This window comes from Channa argus, chromosome 13, assembly GCF_033026475.1.
Source record: "Channa argus isolate prfri chromosome 13, Channa argus male v1.0, whole genome shotgun sequence".
NCBI classification, from domain to species: domain Eukaryota; kingdom Metazoa; phylum Chordata; class Actinopteri; order Anabantiformes; family Channidae; genus Channa; species Channa argus.
In genome coordinates this window covers 13,369,298-13,390,082 of record NC_090209.1, presented here as the reverse complement: position 1 = coordinate 13,390,082, position 20,785 = coordinate 13,369,298, and the positions used below count along the sequence as shown (strand labels likewise).

At 42.3% G+C, this 20,785-nt stretch overlaps 1 protein-coding gene across 4 annotated transcripts in view; it reads left to right on the top strand.

The window, feature by feature from the left end:
- Nucleotides 1–95: 95 nt before the first annotated feature.
- rarga (retinoic acid receptor gamma a) overlaps nucleotides 96–20,785 on the top strand; it is a 41,367-nt gene continuing 20,677 nt past the window's right edge. For 2 of the 4 annotated variants that reach the window (XM_067526398.1, XM_067526394.1), the window contains exons 1-2: nucleotides 5,287–5,444; nucleotides 12,442–12,813. In XM_067526398.1, coding sequence (XP_067382499.1) covers nucleotides 12,645–12,813 — 169 coding nt within the window. In that variant the 5' untranslated portion in view covers nucleotides 5,287–5,444; nucleotides 12,442–12,644. Of the gene's footprint in view, nucleotides 315–5,286; nucleotides 5,445–7,510; nucleotides 7,884–12,441; nucleotides 12,814–20,785 lie in introns of those variants that run through there. The other 2 variants (XM_067526395.1, XM_067526396.1) reach the window with 2 other exon arrangements.

The following is a 20,785-nucleotide window of genomic DNA, read 5'->3' as shown; positions in this document are numbered from 1 at the left end:
TGTCAGAAATCCCCAGGCTCCGTAGCTTCCATCAACGCCCCTGAGCTGCCGGGACACGGTGACAGACTGGCAACACACGAAGGTGGTCTGACAAATGACTGAAGTGATTTCTGAAGCGTAAAACCAAACTTTGTGTTCTTTACGAGCTGCTGTGCTGTAATAGAGGATTCCTCTGAAGACTGTCCATGACTTTGTGTAGTCTCCTTCACAGAAAACTTCGGCGTGCGTGCGCTTGCCATCCACTATTAATTCAAACTTCTGGAAGAATGTTCTCGCTGTTGAATCCGAGGCACACACTACTCTAGGCGAAGAAGGTAGGAATTGTGTACTTTACATAAATCATCTCCTGCCGTGATTGATTGGATGTGTCTAAGAATAAACGGCGCTGACGCTGCGTCAGCCGTGCGTGCGTCCACTGTGTGTGTAGACTCACGCTCTCATCATGAGAACACGTTATGGCAGCGCAGGAGATAATTACAACCTGCTCAAACCGTTGGGGCACTGAGCAGAACAGAGGTTGCTGCCAACATACACACCTGCAAAGCAATGTTTTTGCCACAGGCTTAAAACCCAGTCTTCATCACTGTCTGTATGTATGTCACCCACCCCTACCGCCCCTCCTTCACACACCTTATTGAATGTGTGCCTTATGCGAACGATGCCACTAAGGTGTGTGGCTTTAATGTATGTGGATTATAAGATTTTTGATTTTACACCAGGCCCTAATGGCAAATGGTCTTTCATTATTTTGCAGGAACAAACAATGCAGAACATTTTCCAGTAGTAGTTTGTGTCATCAGCCCCCCCTTTTTTATCTGTGCAGGAAAATAGCAATGTAGATCCCCAGTTAAAGCTAACCTACTACACATAAGCCACATACATATCTTCCCTGTTCCATATGCCAGAAAGTAAAAGCAAATGAAAACTTTTTTTCATATTTCCTGTGCAGTATTTAGTGCCCAGCTTTCTCACAAGAGTGGCTTTATGTGCAGGGAAGGAGGCATGGAAAAGAAGACCTTTCCTTTTGAGCTCACAGATTTGCAGTAATTACAGAATCACTTCCATATGTGGCTCTCTGGCTGCCTTCTTGCTGCCCCCACCACCCCTCTCTTCCCCAGTGTTCGCTCTCCTTCCCTATCCCCCTCTTTCATTTGCATTCTCCTCTATTCCTCATTTTTTTCTGCTTTTATTTTTTGGCTTTTGCTATGCACTTTTTTTTTCTTTTTGCAAAACCACAGCTTAAAAAAAGTTTATGATAATCAGAACATCCTGGCATTTTTTGGCAAAACAACTGCGCTTTTTTATGATTCATTAGGCCATGCTTGCCAAAGAAAAAAAAAAGGAAAAGTGTGTACGATTCACTGAGAGAAGTGAGACATGGACGGGAGAGAGGAAATGTTGAAGAATACGGAAATATAAAAAAAGAGGAAAGAAAAAGAATGGGAGCTCAGTGAAGAATTTGAGAGGCAGGAATGGAGCATGAAGGAGGGAAAGGTGGAACAGAAAATGAGGCAGAGAAAGGGAGGGCTGGAGTAATGCTTTTTGACAGAGGTGGGTTCAAGATGGGTTCATGGTGACATCATGGCTGATTTTTGAGGAAAGTATAGACAGGAGAGCCTTTCTCACCTTTCATTGGACACACATGTTTTGGAATAGTCAGAGTGCTCATGTACTGGCACACACGCTGGTAGCTGTGTCGACAACCTCTGAATGCACCTCGAAGTATGCACACAAGATGAACACACACTCTCCTTATTTTCTCCCTCCTGTTTTCTTTTTCCCATTAAGTCTTCTCCAGTAAAAAAAGCTTTTGGCTCTTTCTCTCTGTTCCAGGGTTTGTGCTCATTTGTTTTTGTTACAGGAGTACATAGTGGTATATGCCCTTTGGTTTCTAACGCATTCATTTCTCCTTTGCCATGAGTAACCCATTTTCCCGTGAGTAGTATTCTTCTGTGTATGTTTTTACTTCAGTGCGGTTGGACTTTAAATGAGCGTACTTTGCCAGGCAGGATGAATAAGAGCCTTCATTTCACAGGATGTGTGTTTAATTCTGTAACCAAGAAAGTGCAGGCGGTGTACTGTATATTTGTGTGTGAGAGAGAGAGAGAGCAAGAGAGAGAATGTGCTTATGCATGTGTGTGACTCTTTAGTGGGGTGTGTCCATTTGCCCTGAGTCCTCTGCCCCTCTCTCAGTGCGGCACCAAGCTTCACATGACATCAATCTGAATGTGGGGAAATTGTGATCTCATTACAGGCATCTTGTTACTGATTAAAACCTGCGGCCACAGGCACCGGCTCTACGCGTCCCTTCATCTCAGCTCCTCACCATGAATCCCATCAACTCCCCCAACCAATCCAATGCTCTCTGCATCCCCCTTTTTTTTCTTTCCCCATTTCTGTTTCACACCCCTTTCTCTCACATTTCCTGTACCAGTGGCTCTCTTCCATTCCAACCCCCCCTTCATTTCTCTTTAACCCCTCTAACCTCACTTCCTCCCTCTTTTTCTCCCTGCATCATCCTCCCTTTGCTCTTTCTTTTCTGCCATTGCTCCTTTTCCGCTGCCAGTGAGCCCCAGGCCTCTTCTCGATTGCTCTGCGAATGCAAATATGCTTGAATCTAAAGTAGAAACACAAAACAGAGTATGATGTTTCCATGAATATTTCATATCTTCATAAAAAGACCCAGAGAAGCTGCACAGCTACACGCTAAACAATGCCTGTGTTTGCGGATAACTTCCTGTGAGGAATGGCTTCTCTGCGTTCGACTTTTTGTCAGAACACACTGTGTTAGGATTGATGTCAGGGCATCGTGTTATGATGTCACAGGCTGAAGTTAATGATACGAGAATGGTGGGGGCCATAGGCCATGTTTCCAGTGGTGCCCATAGAGAGAGATAGCACTCTGATCTATCTTCATTATCCCCCACTCTGCAGGCTCCCAGACACAATGATCATAAATCTCTGCCTGAAGCACACTTCACTGACACTGAAACACAAACACTACTGACCTCTGACCTTCTCGCTGCTACTGCCTGCACACTCTTGTCCATGCATGGAGACTTAAGAACACACGTGCGCACACATTCACAAGCACAGTCGTGCTTGCTGCGAAAAGCGTGCGCACACACGAGCATATACTTAACACCCCCCCTTTTAAGCTCACTGTCATAATTTAATAAGGAGCACAGCAGGCCTGGCGTACTCACACACAGACGGCCATCTTCATGCACTTGACTGCACATTCTGGCACAAACGCATGGTCTCAATCGGCCTGATGGCATCATGCTGTCTTCACACTTCACAGTCCTGATTACTGTAATGGCCAATGTAGAGTTAGTTTTTCCCCCGTTCTATACGTAGGTGTATTTACCTTCGTGTTTCATTTTAGGCACTTGCTAGCATAGTAGTGCTATGTAAACAGTTAAGGGATTTCTGTTAACTGCAGTGGCCTCACAAGCAAGACAAACGTAAACGAGATAAGGATCAGAAGTGCTTTTGGCGGAATGGGTTAGACCTGTGCTTCCTGAATATAAGATGTCTGCAAAAATTAACCATGCCTCTCACTGCTTATCCATGCACTCACCATGATTATGCGCTGCTAGATACACATCAAAGAATGTATAAAGAAACATTACAGCTTGCTACTGTAGAGCATATGTGGCTGAAAAGATCAGAAGAAAATATGGTTAAAGACAGTGAGGCTGAGAGGTTATGATGGCTTGACTTTATCCTGGAGACATTGGGGTCAGTGTATGTGAGGATAAGGGCTTTGGCTGTATCAGCCCTGTTACTTAGGTTTAGAAACACAATAGGCAGCAGGTAAGCCAGCCCTTAAATGTACAGGTTTTGGTGCATTGGTACTGCAAATATTCAGACTGTGAGAATTGGAAGGAAAAAGAAATGCATGGTCAATTTTCCTAAGATTTAGTTCAAATGTCAGAGTAAGTCGTGCATTTGTTAATGAGACACCAATGGCTGCTTATTTCGGTGGGAAAGAAGCATGTTTTTTTTTAAGTCTATGATCTGCAGAAGAGGTAGAGGTGCCTGTTGAGGTGCCAGTTGAGGTGTGCCTTCTCCTCCCAAACTCTGAGGTTTGATCTGCTTCTCATAACCAAAACAACTTGAGAAGCATTGCATTCAGAAAAACAGGGCACACACCCAGAACCACAAACACATAAACAGAGATCTGAAACATATGATCTCATATGGAGAAAGGGGCACGCTCAGGGGCACACCCAAATCTGTTGCTGCTGTTGCTGCAAAACTCTGCCATCTCACACCGGACTTCCCTGCAGCTGATGTGCCACCACTAGTTTCATTTTAGGAACTAAAATGATCTAGGTTGAGAAATGTTTTTTTGTAAAAAAAACTTTTTAACACCATAATGTTTTGCAGGATGTTGACAGATGTTGTGTATCCCAAAAAATGCAGAATGCCTTGATTGCCAAATTCTGGTTTTCATTTATTTTTAAAATGAGTAGAATGTTTTAGATCTTCTTTCAGTTGTGTCCAGTACTTCTTCAATCTAGTATTAAATGGGTCCTCATAAAGTGCCTGATGCCTTTTAATATGAACTCCTGTCACTAGTAGTAGCATTAGCAATGGTAATAATGAGATATATAATCACTAGTCTGGGAAGAATTTCAGAGAAACATTGCAAGCAATAAAACACTTTGCCAGACACAAGCCCTGAGTTACACAAAAACAGCACCTAGAGTGCATGCCTGATCTTTTCATAAACTAACCCACCCCAGAAATTAAAGTCTAGGTGAAATCACACGAACATTTTTGGAAGAGTAAACCTGTTGGCGTGCCATTAAAACAGCGTCTGTGTTAAATCCAAACATAATTACTAGTGTAGTTCAGGATATTCAAACATTCTGTCCTATTAATCTGCGGATTTATTGATTAAACGTGAATGCTTTAAGATCACGACATGGGTCTGCATGCACAAACAGTTTGTAAACTCTTTAGCCGCAAAGATGAAGGAGAGAAAAATAATTCCCAAAGAGACAATGACAAGAGAGGGAAATAAAAACAAAAACTTCAGCTCTCTGGGCATTTTTTCTTTCCCTTCAGGCTTTTTGTGGCTAGTGAAAAAATGTGCCGTATATTTGAGGTGTTGGGTCACATGACAACAGAAGGCTTTATGATTCAGAAAGTATAATTATTTCTTAGTGAGTAAGTGTGTGCCTGTTTTGGGGGAGTGAAAGAGGGATTTTAAGAGGTAGAGACCGAGAGGAGGAGGAGAGTGAGAGAGGGGGAGTGTGTGCGAGAAAAGAGAGAGAGAGAGAGAGAGGCTCAGTGCTACTCTGTCTGTGCTGTCAGAAAGACTCTGATGAAAGTACACACATCTTTTCTTCTTTTCCTTGGCTAGCTCTGCTCCCCAGGACTGTTGAGTCAAGTACTTAATCTGTCTGTCTGCCTCATCAATACAAGAGCTGGTGAGTAATTTACCCTTAAAAAGTTTAGAACCCGTAACTTTACTCAGTGTTTGTCTTCCTTTTTTCTCATTCACTTTCTCTCAACAGAGAGAAAGAAAGAGAGAGTCTGGGTTTTTTGGGAACGGGTCGAGAGTTTTAATTGAAGACAGAGACTAAGTGCGAGACGCTGGAGAGGCTTTGAGACAGTCATTGTTTTCCCCAAATCCAACCAGATTTTCATGTGGAAACACTCAAATGTTGTAACACACATTAGTGTTTGCATGCAGTGTTTTAGCATGTTTGTTTCTGTGTGCCTTATAAATGCGAGCGTGACTCTGAGTTTATGTGAAGATACACTAAAGCATGTGTGAGTGCCTGCATGGGTCTGTGTGCACATATGTGGTTATTAGTGTTTCAAGTGTTACCCGGTGCCTGTGTAGCTCTTTATTATTAGCATGTGTGTGTGTGTGTGTGTGTGTGTACACACCTGCATGTGTTCAAAGTGTATGACTGTGTCTTTACCAGAGGAGTCACCAGTCCTTGACCTGCTTTTTTATAGCCAACATATGAACACTCAGAAAAGAGAAGCGTTCTTTTTCAGCATTCAAACAGCCGAGGTGAAATCCTGTGGAGGTGTGTCTGCAACTCTGCTCTTAGTTTACATGGAAGTTTGTTCATTGTGCTTCCATTGATAGCAGCATGTCAGTGAAGCTTATTTATTGATGCTGGCACTTGTGCTAGGTTTAACAGGTTCCACTTGTTACAGCCATGTGTAACACAGTACATTAGTGTTGTGTGATTGAGATATCAGATAAAGATCAGGTGCCTGTTCATAGAGTAGCTTTCGTTTTTGTTTTGCTCCAGCTGTGTCTGACCAGTGAGTGAAGTTTTGCAGCTCGACTCTCTCGGCTTTACACCTGCTGTCCACTGCTTTCTTCCCCGGGTGGACCTGACGTAAGAGTGAGGCACAGTTTGATAAGAGGGAATTGAAAAAACACTCAAATGGCTGAGTGAAGGCTAGGAATATCTGTGTAGCCTTCTGCTGTCATCTGATCACTTTTACACAGTCACAGAGTGTATGACATCTGGAGTGGAAGTGGAAGAAATGGAGCTCATCTCTGAGGCAGAAAACCTCTTCCAGAGCACCACCCAAGGGGCTTTGTCGAGGACAGGTTGTCTGCACACAGCGGATTTACCTTCATGGTCTTTAATTGCAGTATTTTACTTGTCTTTAGTGAGAACATGAAATCATTTTGTTTTTTGTTTTTTTGCCTGTTGTGTTCCTGATGGATATGTGTCATTATGCATAACTGCTCTATTTGTGATTGTAAAAGCGATATTTTTTAGAATCAGCAGCCAGAATCTTTCTGAGATTTTAGTTGTTTACACATCACCAACAGACCAAATTGTTTAGTCACTGCTCACATACTTTCAATACTGATCATTATTAATATACTTCCAGAATGAAAGGTATGTCCTGACAATCAACTGAAAGTATTTGTTGAACTCAATCTGTGTTTCAGAAACACTGATTACACACACTGAAACAAAATGTATTCATTATGACTCATTCTTCTAAAGTCATGACACGCCAAAGCCTTTACTGAGAATATGCTTTAGATTGCTAAATTGCAAAACCTGGTGCGTGAGTCCTTCTTTGTGACATGACTTTGAGCTGTAAATCTGGGAGTTGTTGATACCTGTCTTTTTCTGGAATTTCTATAGCAATTAAGACTAAGTAGTAGGGAGGGGTTAGACAGGTGGTTTTAGGGGAACTGAGGGGCTTAGCACTACAACATTATAATTAACCAGGAAACTCTCTGCACACCATTTCCTATGTCTATTTTTGCAGGTGTGCAGCTCTGATTGTGAAGATTTACATTTTCAGCCTGCCACCAAGCCCTCATTAGGCGATCTTTTAGTACAAAGTGAGACTTGTGTGCATGTGTGTTGTTCTGCATGTTGTACGTGCATGTGTGTGTTTTGGCCTGCTTCTGTCCGAGTGTTGCTTTGACTCCTGAGGCTAAAGAGGTGGTGATAAAACATATCCATTAAGCATTTCTTTATACAGAGAATGGATTGTTTTCTCTATGCTTTGATGAAGGGAAACACCTTCATACTTCCCTGTGTGAATCATCAACAGTTCCTTTACTAATACTAAATCTCAAGTAGTAATTACTACTTGAGATGCATTAGTAGCAGCAACTTTGAAATCTACAAGAATAACTACACACGGTTGGAACTTAAAATTTTCTTCCCTTGCTTTGGCTGACTCTTTATTTTGCAAATCATCTTACCATCGTCTGTCTTTGCCTTTTTCCTGTTGTGGTGTGTTTTCTTATTTGCTGGACCTGGTGCTGGAGTCTCCATGTTGAGCGCTCCAAAGAGCTCTACCACATCATGGAAACAGCAAGCTGTCAGGATGACTTCATCATGTCACAAAGTGTTTTATGCCTCAATGTGAGTTCTCACTCTTTCCATACTTTGCTCCACACTGCAAGTCGACAAAGCTTGTTACGTGTCATAATGTTTAAAAACAATACAAAAAAGAGTGAGGGCCAGTAAAGAAAGATTTTGTAATTAATGTTTGATGATTTATACATAGAAAACTAACACTGCATAACGACCCTTACTGGTGGCCTTCCTGCAGAACAATATGTCTTTAAGTGACAAATGATTACACAGAGGTGCTACTTTGCATTGTTGCTGTAAGCAAATACGCGCAGATGTCAAACAAGTTTGAGCTGATGGAATGCAGGTCTGTTTGGAGACACTGGGTCGTCTGTCACTAGGTGTCTCTTTCTGAGCCATTAGCCAGCAACTTGTTGAAAGACTGGAACCTGTCAGCTTTGCATCAGATAATAGCACTGGGGGTATTGTTTTCACAGCCAGAATACTGCTGACACCAACAACACAATCAGATAACACTGACATTATCCTTATTCAATAGCTACATTTTCATTTTTCATTTTTATGTGACAGGTATGTCTCCACAGTCCACAGTTATTGATGGCTCTTGGTGGGCATAATAACAACATGTAATAACAATGACACTAAGTATTGATTTTGCTCAAATAGCCAGTCTGTCAGCTCAGTTAGGACACATGGACTGTAAAATTGTTTAACTGCTGAAGTAGTGTGACTTCACCCACAACCCCAAACTTAAACATAACTCTCTCTGTTTCTAGCCATTTCCTTTACAAAGTTACAGAGCATAAATCACTTTATGATGTTGACAATTGGGAGACAGTGCCTGGAAGACATGCACAGTGTGTGTCAAAAAAATGAACAGGAGTGGGCAAGTCAGAGGTGGAAAAAGAGTGAGAGGACTCATTGATTGTGCCAAACCTTCCCTGCCAGGATGCATGGTACAGTTCATTTATCTTCAGGCAGTGAAATTACAATTCAATCCTTCCAGTAAAGGTTTTGACTCGCTGCTCTGCTCGGGCTGATTGACACATATTTTTATTTTACATTGCAGAAAATATCTGACAAGTGCATGTTGTGGCGTTTGGGGGAGTTCAGGAAACCCCCCAAAAAACGTGAACTCGCTGAATCTCAGAAAAGTAAATCAGAATAGTCAGTCGCTAAGAGGAGTAGTGAAAATTTGCTTTCAAAGGTAAATATCCAAAAAAGAAAACATACAATTATAACTCAATATAACATCACACACAGTTACAGTAATTTTTTGTGTGTGTTTTCGTTGACTGGAATAAGAAATGTCCTCCAGTAAACAAACTAGGGCAGCCATGGCACCCAAAATCCTGCTCATATAAGCCAAGTAATCACCTGTGGTTTCTTGTGCTGACTAAAAAAAAACCTCACTGCCTTTCTTGGTTGTGTGGTGCAGAGGCTTCCTGAGATGCCGTGATTTATTTGTTATGTTTGACTGCAGTTCTCATTGCCTAAGGGGCCTCACTCCGTCACAACGGTTAAGGCACAATTGTTGTTTTGCACACAGAGGATTTGATACTCTTTGTTTGACAGACATTTAATCTGTGGGAACTGTTCTCTCTCACTCCTGTTCTGTCTTTCTCTCTCTCTGCTATGTTGCTTCTTTTTTGTTGAAATCCTGATTCTCCGGCAAATAAGGGAATCTGATTCTCTGTAAGCGTGCCTCATCTTGTAGACCTGTCTCCCAATGGCCGGCTCAATTGATTTCCTTTTATTTGCCACGAGGCATTTTGTTCTGATTAAAATCAGTGGATTATCTTAAGTGTAACCAATGACTCTGCTTTAACATGATGAACCCTTGTGAGGTCTGACACTCAAGTATTTGCAGAAACAACCTAAGTAAATTTAAACTGCACCTCTTACGGAATGACGGAAAGTCCCAGCAGCAGCCGTGAAACCACCCATAGCTGGGCCTGGTGCTCCTCGACTGCCTGGCAGCCTGCTGCCTCCTGTGTGCCCCCCAGGCTCAGGGGAAGTGGGAAGGCCCTCCATGCCCATTTGGCCCTGGCTAACATGGGATGAGGTCACTCCAAATTCCCCTTGTTCCCTTATAGCCCCAGACGGGCTGGCGAAGTAAGCCTACCACAGGACCCAACATAAAACATAAATGGTTCGGTAAAAAGCTGCTGCGTTGATGTGACTCATTAAAAAACTCTGGCGCCAACTTTCTTATTAATTCATTACTGTGTTTGGGGAGAATAAAGTTATTGGCTTCTATTTTAAAAGGCTATGTCTCTCCTTTTTCTTTCTTTTATAGTATTTTTTGTGTTTCATTCTTTGTTTCATAATATGTATGTGAACCCGGTTTTACTGCACGTAGGTAGGTTTCTTCACTTTGGCATTTTTTTGTTGATTATTTTACCATCTATTCCACCTGTGGGAATACAAAAGTCACATGCATATAGATCTATTCTCTGCCATGAAGATTCTCTTTGCTCACACATTTTCCTTTTTCTCTTTGTCCTTCTGTGGTGTTCTTCTTCCTTCTTGTCCTTCTTCTCCCAGCACTCACAGACAGATTGTACTGCCTTTATGGGGGCTGGTTTAAGTTCATAAGGCAGATACCCAAACGGGCCAAATGCTGGCCAAGTACACACACAAGTACTCGTAACACACACATTATGAGGCTGTGCGATGCTGGCAGTTTTGTGTTTCCAGTCTGTACCTCTTTTCCCATTAGGCTCACTGTGAAATCTTTAGTGATGTTTTTGTGCATTAGCCACAGAGTGGAACCACTGCACGGGGTTGTGGTCCAAGTTGTATAAGCAGTAAAAGGATTGATATTGGTTGCAGGAGAAAGAGTTGGAGGAGAGGATTGGGTCAAAGGACATGATTATAGAGAGAATATATGGGATGGGACAGAAAAGGGGAAAAGAATCTAAGGTACTTTGGAGGAGAAATCTGCTAAGAAGGGGAACAAGAAAGCAAGTAATTCAGAGAAGGAGAAAGAAAGATGGCAGTATGGCTGTGTTGGCAGGATGGGGGTGGGTACCTATCGACGGCTGCTCCTTCCTGAAACGTGGCCACCCGAGCCTGCCTGGGTCCTGGATGCACATGTGGAACAGTTTACTGTAATGGAACTCTAAATTAGTGGTGGTTTGAAGCTGCCTGCAGCAGTAGGGTGTAATTAACTGGCTCTGTTGAAAGAGAAAAAGCCAGAAAGAGAGGCAAGGAGGGAGCAAGAGCAAAGGCACGGGGTGAGAGGTGTGTGTGTGTGTGTGTGTGTGTGTGTCTTTGTTAGTGGGTGCTCTCACACATGTGTGGAGTTTTTTTTTTCAGTGCTTGATTACATGTGTATGTGATTGACTGTGCATATGTGTGCATCTTAGAAAGCTTTCCATCTTTTTCCTGGGCACGGCGCCACCTCTTAGTGCCCCCCAGTGCCCAGAGCCTGTCACTGTTCCTCTGTGGTGTTTCACTCAGTTCAGCAGTTCACCGGTTAGCTTTAGATCTTTTACCCCCTTTTTCTTTGTTTATACCGAATTCATTACCAAGATTTTTCCCTGTCTTTTCTCTCAGATTCACAAGCCACAGCAGTTCCAAATTCCTTGGCTCTGCTCTTTTTCAAAGCCACATTTAAAAAACAAGCTGATCACACCACCCACTCATGAAATCACACTAGGGAAACAGAAGGCCAAAAGAAAACATGAAAAAGAAAATGAGAGGCTTTACTAGGATTTTTTCTCTTCTTGTATTAACAATCAACAGTGGGGCATAACTACTGCCTTGTCCACACTTGAGCCTAACTTGTCTGTGCCTACTGTGTGGAGTCAAAGTGATGAGCAGGCTGCAGGAGGTTAGAGCCAGAATGACTCTGTGGGATGGGAGCCTGACCTCAAGAGAAGATAGTTGGAAGTGACAGCAGCAGTTAGCAATCAGTGGATCTCATTTTCCCCAACCCCCCCCCCATGCTCTGGACCCCGTGTCTGGGCCTCTGGTCCTAGGGGAAAGAGTCAGTGAGAGAGGCTGCTGTGCTAGGCTGGCAGCAGGAACAGAGGAGCTCTTTATAGTAGAGTTCTGGTGATTTAAATCATATGGCATAGCCTGGAATCACTGTAGAAGTCTGGAAGCTCTTCAGTACTGCAAGAACAAGAGCTCCCTCTCTCTTTCTCTCTCTCTTTTCCCCTCCCTCCTCCCCTCCTGCTCTTCCCTGTTATAACGTTTTCCAAACTTCTTTCTTACTGTCTTTTTCCTTATTCAGTCCCAGTTTTTCTGGCTTTTTCTCTCACAACTCACTCATTCTTCTTGTCTCACGTCTTTATCTGTTTTGGTTCACGCCATCCTGGCCGTGCTTACTTCCTCCATCCATCCCATGCTCTCATACCTGCTGGTATGATATTTGGACATCCTTTTTACATTAGGACTGTGAATAAACTCTTCTCTGTCCCAGAACATGGATGGAGTTAGAGTTGATGTGAGGTGAATTGTGGAACCAATAGAGGATCTCAGCGACACAACTGATTGTATTATCATATTGACACTAGTCAGAAGCATTTAACCTCATGTTTTATGTGGTGAATCTATTAGAAAAAAATAACACATTTCTCTGCCTTCTCTTCCTCAGAAAAGTGAACCGGATGACTCGTCCAAAGTGGAGCCTGACACTACCTCAGTAAACCAGAGGCCCCAACATTGCTTATCCATTCCCCGCATCCTGAGAGTCTTCATACGGTCACGGGTATCAACTTTGCCAGGGATTTTCAGGGGTTGTGAGAGCCCTTACTTTCACCCAGCGGCCTGTTGTGGACCCCTGGGTGCTCCCTCACCATGGCTACCAACAGGGAACAGCAGGTGGGTCACATGACTGGTTTCCCACCTGCTGTCTACCCCTTTGCCTTCAATTCCATGAGAAGCCACTCCCCGTTTGACCTGCTGACCAACAGCAGCCTGTTTGGGAGATTTGGCACTGACCTGCCCAAAGAAATGGCCGCTCTCTGTAAGTGGTTTTGATTACTGTTTAATTTTTTCTGCCTCTCTATCATTTTCCATTTCAACTGTAACTACATACATGGCCTATACCTTAATTTTATTCAAGTCACAGTAAACCATTTGGATGTCCATTGAATAGAAGAAGATATTTAAATTGCCCTTCATTATTTATATTTTTGTGGAAAAAAGTTCTGTTTGTGTTATATGACGACTGTTAGTCCCCATGACGAAAAATCAACACTTTCATTAATAGACTGACTACTGCTGTGGTTTCCTTATAGATGCTTGTAGCTGGTGTGGCTGTGACCACAAACTCCGGCTGCAGCAATGTGTGTGTGTGTGTGTGTGTGTGTGTGTGTGTGTGTGTGTATGTGTGTGTGTGCGCGTATCTGGACCTCTCACAGAGCTTTTATGAGGCAGGCAACCCACAACTCTGCAATTAGAGACAAAACAACATTCTTTCAGTGTGATTTGATGAGTGCTTTGAGCATCAACGTATATTAGAAAATGAGTTTCAGTTCACAGGCTTATCTTGCTGCTTTTTGGTTTTTATGTTTTTGTTCTTTTTTTTAAGAATGAGGGTTCAGTACACCTTACTGTAAAAATGTGAGCTGGAGGTGGGGTTTAAATCACACAGCCTCCTCTTGTAGCCCTTGTAGTGTTACAATTGACCACAGGAGGCACTGTTGTATTCTGAAGCTCTGGGATGGGATGATGTATTGAGCACAGAGCACAAAGAGGAGATTGTCCAGAATTTTTTTCTGTTATGGAAAAACTAGCAAGATTACATAGACATGCTGCTAGCATACATTGCTCACTGTTCAAAACACCTGCTCGTTTCAGCATCAGTATTCCAGGTCAGGAAGTATCCTTATTATAAATATTATTATTAAACAACCTACTCTGAACTCTCTGCTGAGGATGTGAGAGTAAGGAAGTTAGAAAGAGAGAGCAATTTCACAGATGTTAGGGCATGAGGTAACGTAAAGGTAAGCAAGTTTGAAATGTTATCTGGGTGCAGTGCTAAAGGGGAGGCAGGTGGTGGTGGGGCTATAATGGGTGTGGGTGGCAACAGCTGAGCGGTGGAGAGCCCAAGAGCCCCCCCTTACTGTGTGTGCCTCTCACACTCCCCACCACAGCATGCCTGAGCACCTCTCCAGCCTTTCAACTGTCAATCACTAGCCCCCCCCCAGACACACACAAACACACACACACACGCACACACACACACAATCACCGCCATTGCCCACCTAATCCTCAAGGTATTTTCACAGAGCAAGAGTGAGAAAGAGAGGGAGAGCAAACACCTGGGGTAATGTCTTAGTGTGGTGGAATCCAAGAACACACCCTGCTAGGAAAACACACAGATACACACATGCGAACACGCCACCAGAGACAGTCTTCCCACTCCCCCCTTTCTCTCCCTCTCTCTCACACACACACACACACACACAAACACACACACACAGAGCAGTTCTTTCATCTAAAAACTAGAAACATACCCCTTACGCAGACTGAAATCCCTTCACACTGACAGATGGATTCTTTTTGGTTTTTACTCTGGCATGAGTTAAAGCACAAACAAGTATCAAAGCACAAACAGACGCAGGCAACCACATGCACTGAGGTTTCATACATGACTGCTTGTACTGACACATCCACGTTGGCAGTAGTATCATTAACAAGGGTTAAGAACTGAAAACTTTTCAGTTTGAGTTCTCAGTGAGAGCTTAACAAGGCCTGGGTCAACGATTAGGTCAGGATCATAGTTGCCTTCAACTCAGATTTATGTGTAAAGATGACCTTTTTGAGTTGGATACTTCTGTATATTAGTGGGTACAAAACAGTGTCACCATTTGTCTAATATTATTATGTGCATATTAGGATAAAGTATTTCAGGATCATCATCATCATAATCATAATAACATCAGTAGATCCCAATGCACATGGTGATGTTTTGAAATGACTTGCTTTGTTTTTCGAAACTAAGAGATATAAAAACAGCAAAATTGAAAAGAATACATTTTTTGTTTCAACACTGCCTGTTACTCTTTCCTTCTCCTCTGCAGTTGTGCTAATGCTCCTATAAAAATACATCAAAGTATCAGTTTAAGTTATACCCCTGATCTCTAGTCTGTAACCAGACTCTCAGCTGTAGGCATCAGCTTTTAAAACATCCTATTGGTGTATCCTTTGACAATGAATGTTACGGCAGTCTCATTCCCTGCTCTCTTAAACGTTAATGGGACTAAAGGCCTTAGGTTGGATATCTTCCAGGTACTGTTTTTCTTCTCCTACTTCTTCTCCAAAGGTTGGCTTAACAGACACTCTCATTGTTGTAAGGGCTCTCTGTAGGCCAGAGTGAGAAAATGCCTTCGACATAAAGGGACTAGCACTGTGGATATTTCTCTGTGTTTGTGTGTGTGTGTACAGTAAACAGCTTTGCAACCTTGCTCAGCTTCAGATAGCTGTGCATTATTGTTGTAGGAAGGTAGCATGAGTGACACCTACCTTTGTTGAGTGTGATTGCTGTGCCAACAGATTGGAGTACCTCCCACAGCGGTTCTCTTTTGGCTCTCTTTTGGTCTTTGGAAATACCTGTTTTGCACAGAAGTGAGAGAGACGTTTAGAGATAGTATGCTTTTTTCCATTCTTAAGGCACACATGGACCCAGAAACACAGCAAAAGTCACGTCAGGTTCACTGACCATGTGGGTGTGCTGCGGGACTCCCATCCTTTACAACAGACTATCACAAGAGGGTCCAACAGCTCTTTGGGCTGCGAGTAGCAGACGCTGTTATCAGTTGATCCCTGTCATTATGGGTGTCCTTTAAACAAACAGTTGGAAGCCCATTAAGGCCACTTACTATGTGATAACATCGCCACTGAGCCCTGAAACACCTCTCTAAGCTTTCACCAATCAGCTGTGGAGCCCTGGCCCCAAAGCCAGCTACAGGAATGTTTTGAAAAGTTAGTAGGTCATTTCCTTCGGCCCAGATGGCTTGGACTTTCCATCGAGACAGTAATTTCTAGTTTTTATGTTAAGTGATGCAAACAGAAACCTCATGAGACACTCAGCTGTGAAAGTCTGTACTGCATCACAGAAGGATGAAATTAAAAGCATTGTATTAATAGAATGGAATGAATAGCCTGTTAAGACTTGTGCAAAATCTGCCTGACTCAACTCAGTCACGCCTCCAGTGGAGACAAGCTGAACAGTTGTTTATATAAAGTGTGTGTTGGGCATGGTTTAATGCACCACAAACTTGCGCACAAGCATTGCCATACTTGCGCACAAGCATATATGCATGCATCCATATATGTTCATTTCCAGACACATACACACAAACTGTTAAGTTGGGCTGTGAAAAAGGAGCCAAACTGTTCAGCAGAAAAAAAAAATCCTCATACAGAATGACATAATTAAAAACACTCAATGCATTCTTAAATACACACACACATTACAAGGTCATGTTGGCTCAGGGAGCTTGGGGAGTTGCGTAAAGGAGCCATTTTGGTGGGAAATGGGGAATGAGAGGGAATGTAAAAATGAACCTTTAAATGGAGGAGAGGGACAGCAGGGAAGTACGAAGACCAATAGAGTGGAGCTTTCGCTGCTGGAGCTGAATCAGAGCACAAACAGCACATTGTACCGCTTTATTTATTTTCATAAAAGTTGAAGTGCTGGATTTCAGCCCAACTTTGATGGAGGTCGGTATGTATGTGTAGCTTTGGATTTGTCTGGGTGCATATGTGTGTGCTTATGTGGGTATTCTGTATATTTGAGTGAAGGGAGAGAAAAGTTAAGCATGTGTAGATATAAAAATGATGAGCTCAGCCCTGCTACGAGTCAGATTGCTTGCAGGCACAAACTTCCCTACGCTCAAAGTAATTAAATGTTATACTTACTAAAGTTATGTCAACCCGTCCCACAAAATCTGGTTGAATAATAGTAAAAATAATAGCGAATTAAATGCAACAACATGTTGTTAAGTTAATGTAACTCCACTTGATTAATTAAATGTGACCTCATGAAGTTATGTTCAATGAACTTTGTGCCATTTTTGTTCAGTGTACTTCAGGGATGTTGCATTAACCTGGCACAGTTATTTTATGTTGGAGTTTGTTGATTGTACACAAGTTATGCTTGCTTAGTTTAAGCTAGTCAATTCTCAAGTCACTTTACCTGATTTTTAAAAAAGAGTTTCATTCAGAACAGGCGAGTAATTTGGCATGCGTTACATTTTTGCCACATCCCATCTATAGAGATACCAGGAAGCTAAACATAAATCCAAATAAAAAAAAAAAGTAACTAACCTAAATTAGGTAAATTGTGTACAGAAAAATTACAAACTAATACTAAAGCATACTTTAAAGTGCAAAACAAATGACCAATAATTGCTATTTAAATTACATAAACATTTTCTTGCATTTACGAAGTGAATGTAAGTGAGTAACTATGCTGTTCTCCTGATTAATAAGGGGATGGCAATGGATTCGACGTGATTCTGTTATGTGTTGCAAAGCGCACATGGAACAGCTTTTGAAAATGGTGCCATATATAATGCGCATGTGCGACCAAATATATGGAAAAGGTTGGGACACTTCTGGTCCAAGGCCTTCAGTGCGTTTTAAACGTGCGTTTTGTCACTTTGAAATCACAAAATATTTTGTCTTGTTTTTGTCACTAAATTTACAATTATTTTACAGTTTTACCACAAAATTACCATGTAATGCAAACAACATCCATAGATCTTTTTTGAGTGTACAGCTACAGAAGGACAAAACTCCCTTCTCAGTTTGTCTTAGCTTTTTCTCTGAGACGCCTGAGTGTTCACTTTAATGTTTGTTCTTAAAAGCAAAGCCTATCGATCTCTGACCTATGTCAATTTTCTCTTTTTTTATTTATTGAAGGTGCATAAGAAGTGGGCTGAAAGAACATCAAAAGAATTTTCAGAAATAAGAATGAATGACCAATGTAAGCTTAATGAAAACCTTAGATCGTATAAACATGCATGGGTTATATAATGCATTCAAAATGTGGTCATCACATATGGATGATTACCAGACTGAAATGGAAGGTTTCAGGGGGATTTCTAATTTGGTATTTGGTAAGTTTTTAAATTATGAAAGATAGTATATAAAATTATGAAGTAGACAAATATTACAGTAAGGAAGTGCTAACAAAGTTAGTTTTGACATTTTTAGAGTCATCTGCTTGTGACATCTCTGCCTCTGTGACCATTATCTACATAGCAAATTAGCAATGCTGGGACTGGACCATTTGCGTGTACTTGTGTGTGTGATGACAGCATGTGTAGCGCTGTTTGGCTGCGCCCTTGATCTATCCAGTGAGACTGGAGCCTCCTTCGCTCTAATAAACAGCTCTGCCTCGTCTGACATCCCTGCTTTCATCTCCCTAGGCGACCACCGGCCTCGAGATGACAGCTCTCTAAGGCTTTTCGCTCCTTTTTCGAAGTCAATTCCCCTTACATGGCTTCTTTTGCTTTTCGACCAGTACTGGCCATGTTTCAACAGATGAGGGTGGAAATGGACAGAAAGGTCCACTTTGTTTTTTCCAGACAATAAGTACACAGTGAGGATGTTTTTGTGACTGGAATATTTGCTGATGAAATTCACCCGTGCTGTCGGCATATGCACTTTTGAGATCCCTTTCTCTCTCTCCTCTTTCTGTCTTTGTCCTCAGCTTTCACATTGGATTCTCTCATCTTCCTTCTCCGCAAGTTTGAGACAATTCTTTCGAAGTGATGGAAACTTTCCTAAAGTTTTTTGTGTTTCTGTATTTTTTTCTGTATTGCATGTGTGTGCGTGTGTGTCTGTGTGCTTGTGTGGAAAGGAAAGTTAGCAAAGGTTGCTGGTAAGGGAGAGGCCAAGAGTGTACTACAGTTTTGACTTGATGAGAGCTGAAGATAAAGAAGCTACTATTAAAAGTGGGAGGCATGTGTTTTCAGATGGGCCTTTTGTGGGCACGTGCAAGATGAAAAGCGCACAATGGCGAGAGAGGAAGGATGGCCTCTCAGAAGGCGTGGGAGGGCACACAGGCACAGGGCAGGGCTATGAGAACAAGAAGGGGGTTTCGTTTTTTTGGCCAAACAACTGAAAGATCTGTCTTTTTTTACCTCACAAAACATGGATAGCAGATTGTCGTGAGAGCACAGTAAGACGGAGTGAAAGAGACAGACAGTGAAAGAAACTTTGCTGACAGATGGCCAAAACTGATAGTGCTCTGAAACATAGCTCTGTTAGGTCTTTGTGGAACCAGCATGTGAACACTGGCAAACATGGTGGGCACTAAGAAATGTGCTCTCTTGTAAATCATGCCCCACTTTCCCCTCCTAAGTGACACTTCAGGTATCATCCAAAGGTACACTGAGAGAGAGTGAGCCATATGAGTTGATAGGACCGTAGGTTTTGTCGAAAATTGGAAACCTGCTGCTGGTAGAGCAATTGGTAGATGTGCTGAGAAAGGAACCTACGATTGTCCACGGTTTTCACTGAGAAACAGTGACATAAATAATATGTCACCTAATGAACAAATAAAAATGACATATTTGCCCCCACAGATCCAGATTGTTAGATCTTTCATTATGGTACTTTGTTTTTAAAAACAATCTATATTGCGTGTGTGTGTGTGAGTGTGTGTGTGCTGAGTAACCGGAATCTGGCTGTAGTGGGAGGGCACTCTGGACTGGTGTTCAGTGTCTCTATCATCACTGGCAATCTGTTTCAGCATGTCCACACACTGCACACATGCTCACATCAGTGGTGGAAAAGCTCCACATTCCTTTCAAAATCACCATGCTGCATTTAGCACAAAGGCATTAAAAACAAGCTGTCTTTATTGCCTTGCACACCACTGTGTTGTTGACTGCTTGGCTGGAATCTCACTGGCTGTATACAGAGGAAGTGGCAACAATGCGTTGTATATGTCTTATCTGTAATTGGCATCGCAGTGTCAGACAGTAGTAAAGCCTGATTTTCCTGGGCTCCAGCCCATGTGAAGCTAAAAGCAGACTGTGTCCAGCTGACCTACAGTAGTGTCGCAAAAAATTAGATAAGATATAGAAAATATAAAAGAAAAACAATCCTGTGATCGAAGAAATATTTAAACATTTTGAATATGTGGGAAAACTGTTCTAATCACTGCAGTTAAACATGATTGAAAGCAGCAGTCACACAAAATGCCCAGTGAGTTGGCAGCAGCTAAAAATGAAACACTTCCAAAACCAGAAACAAAGGCAGAGAACGTTGTCAACTAAAACAAATCATGAAGGCAGGGAAAAATGGCCAATGGGAACTTGATGAAATGGGGAGAGAGTATTTGCAGAAACATAGAGGGGGGGGAAAAGAATTAAGGAGAGTGATGGAGAGACTTGTGAGCCAGAGAGTGAGGGAGACGAGGAGGTAGAGCAGGATAAGTTTGGGGGGAAAGTTAGTGGCCCAGTGGGGGTTTCTTCTAGAGTTCAACCTCTCTGGCCGGGGAAAGGAAGGGGAGGAGGGAGGGAAGGCCGGGACCAGCCTGGGTCAACAGCAGTATGGAGTATGTGTAGATTAGATGTCTAAACTCACTCAGCAAATCCTCTGAAGTGCTGGAAGACACACAACTCACAGCACTGTGTGCCAATGAGAGTAGAACTCGGGTTAGTGGTCTGAATTATAGTCACAGTAAAAAGAAATGTTAAAACCAGGAGAGAGTCAGACAAGGTTCATAAATCCCCAAAAACAAAAGAGTTTCAAGTACGAGCGCATGATATTATAAATCGATTGTGTTGCAGAGATCAGCCACAGCAAATACAGGCAGTGTTACATAGAACATGTGAACACCAGGGGATTAGTCAGTTTCATGTTTCCAGGATGCTGTATGAAACCAGCAGCGAGGAAAAAAAGACAGGAAGGAGATGAAAGACGAGTGTGAGAAGAATGCCTGTGGATTGTAAAAATTTAACATTTAATCAGAA